Source organism: Ceratina calcarata, unplaced genomic scaffold (genome assembly GCF_001652005.2).
Source record: "Ceratina calcarata isolate Rehan_Ccalc_2016 unplaced genomic scaffold, ASM165200v1 scaffold92.2, whole genome shotgun sequence".
In the NCBI taxonomy this organism is placed as follows: Eukaryota; Metazoa; Arthropoda; class Insecta; order Hymenoptera; family Apidae; genus Ceratina; species Ceratina calcarata.
This window is the reverse complement of record NW_017180576.1, coordinates 397,721-399,842: the sequence shown is the minus strand read 5'-3', so window position 1 is coordinate 399,842 and position 2,122 is coordinate 397,721. Positions and strand designations below refer to the sequence as shown.

Sequence of the window (2,122 nt, the reverse complement as noted above, 5' to 3'; positions counted from 1 at the left end):
TATACGTATATATATATATAAAACCATGTTCATTTCAATTCATGAAATGTGATTTCTACAACCATATTTCCCACCGGCTCATCCATCGTTTTAGGTGGTCTTTTTAGGTATGATGCTAAGTTCTACGTTTTGGAGTAATTTAAGTGACAGATATGGCAGCAAACAATCCTTGACATTGTGTGCAATATTATTGTTCTACTACGCTTTCTTAAGCTCCTTCTCACCGAATTTCCTTTGGATTCTATTACTCAGAGGACTGGTTGGGTTTGCCATTGGCTGTGTACCACAGTCGTAAGTATCCGTCCTTCGCGTAAAACTGCGTTCCTCGATTTTTCTTTTTTTCACGTGTCTTTCTGTTATCGGCCCGTAGGGTAACGCTGTACGCAGAATTTCTTCCATCGAAGCAAAGAGCAAAATGTGTCATCTTATTAGATGTAAGCTGATGTCAGAAGATCGCGCATGAGTTTGAGAAAACTGACAGAGAGAAAGAGAGAGAGAGAGGGAGACTACCGATCGACGTTCAAGGTCCATACGTAATGTAAAATACTGTTTTCAGTGTTTTTGGGCCCTCGGTGCTTGCTTCGAAGTGGCGATAGCATTGGCGGTCATGCCAACGTTCGGTTGGAGATGGCTTCTTATTTTGTCGACGATACCGCTCCTTGTATTTGCTGTCATCACCCCGGTACATACTAGAATGATAAAAGAAGTAATTCGAAAAGCGAAATTGTATCCACCTTTCACGCGTATTATTTTTTGTTGTTGCTCGCAGTGGTTGCCAGAATCGACAGCGTTCGATATGACCAGCGGTAGAATGGACAAGGCCGTTTCAACGCTGGAGCGGGTAGCTAGAGAAAATAAAAAGCCTTTACCTCCAGGAAGATTGGTCATGGATCGCTTTTACCAAGTGATGAATCACGGTAAACTAAGAGACGTATTAAGCAAAGAAATGTGTAGAACGTCTACCCTGCTTTGGCTCGTATGGTAAACGTTGATCCGATTATACTACACTGGTGCACTTGTTCTTCTGTGATGATGGCGCAGTACGGTGGTCAGGTGTTTGTTTGTTTGTTTGTTCGCGGATCTAGGATGAGCACAGCGTTCTGTTATTACGGCGTTGTATTGATGACCACGGAACTGTTTCACACGTCGTCCGAGCAGTGTGCCGGTATTTGGGAAGACAAGAATGGGAAGGGGACCTGTCAGCTCGACTGTCGTTTGGAACGTAGTGATTACATCGATCTTCTCTGGACGACGCTGGCCGAGTTTCCCGGGATCTTCTCGACGATCTTCGCGATCGAGAAGATCGGTCGTAGGAAAACGATGGCGTTTCAGCTGGTCATGTTTTCCGTGCTCATCTGTCTCCTTGGTAGAACATGCCTGCTGAGCAGGACAGCTTTGACGCTGGCCATCTTCTTGGCCAGAGGCTTGATCGCTGGTGTATTTCAAGCGGCTTACGTTTACACTCCGGAAGTATACCCGACTCATTTGCGTAGCACCGGAGTCGGTACGTGTAGCGCGATGGCTAGAATCGGTGCGATGGTCACCCCGTACATAGCACAAGTGTTCCTTCAATGGTCCATCACTGGAGCGATGGCAATATATGCCGTGGCTGCACTGTGCGCTGCCGCTGCTACTCTGGCTCTGCCTGTAGAACCAAAAAATTCGGCGTCGAACGGTACTGCTCAGGAAACGAGGTGAACTACAATGTCCTTCTCGCTCTCTAAACTGCCACTTCTACTCCCTCCCTCTGTTCATCGACGACGACGACGACGATGCGGGTGTAGTATGGCACCGTGTCGAGTACTCGCGTTGTTAATGATGTTCGATTGCTTCGGCACTATTACGTTCATATACACGTTCATCAGATTAAGTTAACAAGCTTGGCGGACAAACGATTATATTTACATTAATGCTACTTTATTTCATTTTTGTTTTATTGGTATATACATACACGATTAACATTATTTCTCTATCCCTGATTAATTTTCATCCCGGTCGGATAAGAATGCCTAACTTGTTCAAGACGATAGGTCCATCTTTCCACTTTCAGTAGCAACACAATAGGTTCTAAAACATGTACATATATATGTATGTATATGTAACTTATACATATGAAAATGTA

The 2,122-nt window shown here is 44.6% G+C and overlaps 1 protein-coding gene across 4 annotated transcripts in view; it reads left to right on the top strand.

Annotated features, from left to right (window-relative positions):
- Positions 1-1,920, top strand: part of LOC108631642 (synaptic vesicle 2-related protein) — a 3,511-nt gene extending 1,591 nt beyond the window's left edge. For all 4 annotated transcript variants that reach the window (XM_018035717.2, XM_026818948.1, XM_026818949.1 and 1 more), the window contains 5 exons: positions 94-291; positions 371-434; positions 557-682; positions 770-981; positions 1,086-1,920. In XM_018035717.2, the coding sequence (XP_017891206.1) occupies positions 94-291; positions 371-434; positions 557-682; positions 770-981; positions 1,086-1,698 (1,213 nt within the window). In that variant the 3' untranslated portion in view covers positions 1,699-1,920. The remainder of the gene's footprint in view (positions 1-93; positions 292-370; positions 435-556; positions 683-769; positions 982-1,085) is intronic.
- The last annotated feature ends 202 nt before the right edge of the window (positions 1,921-2,122 follow it).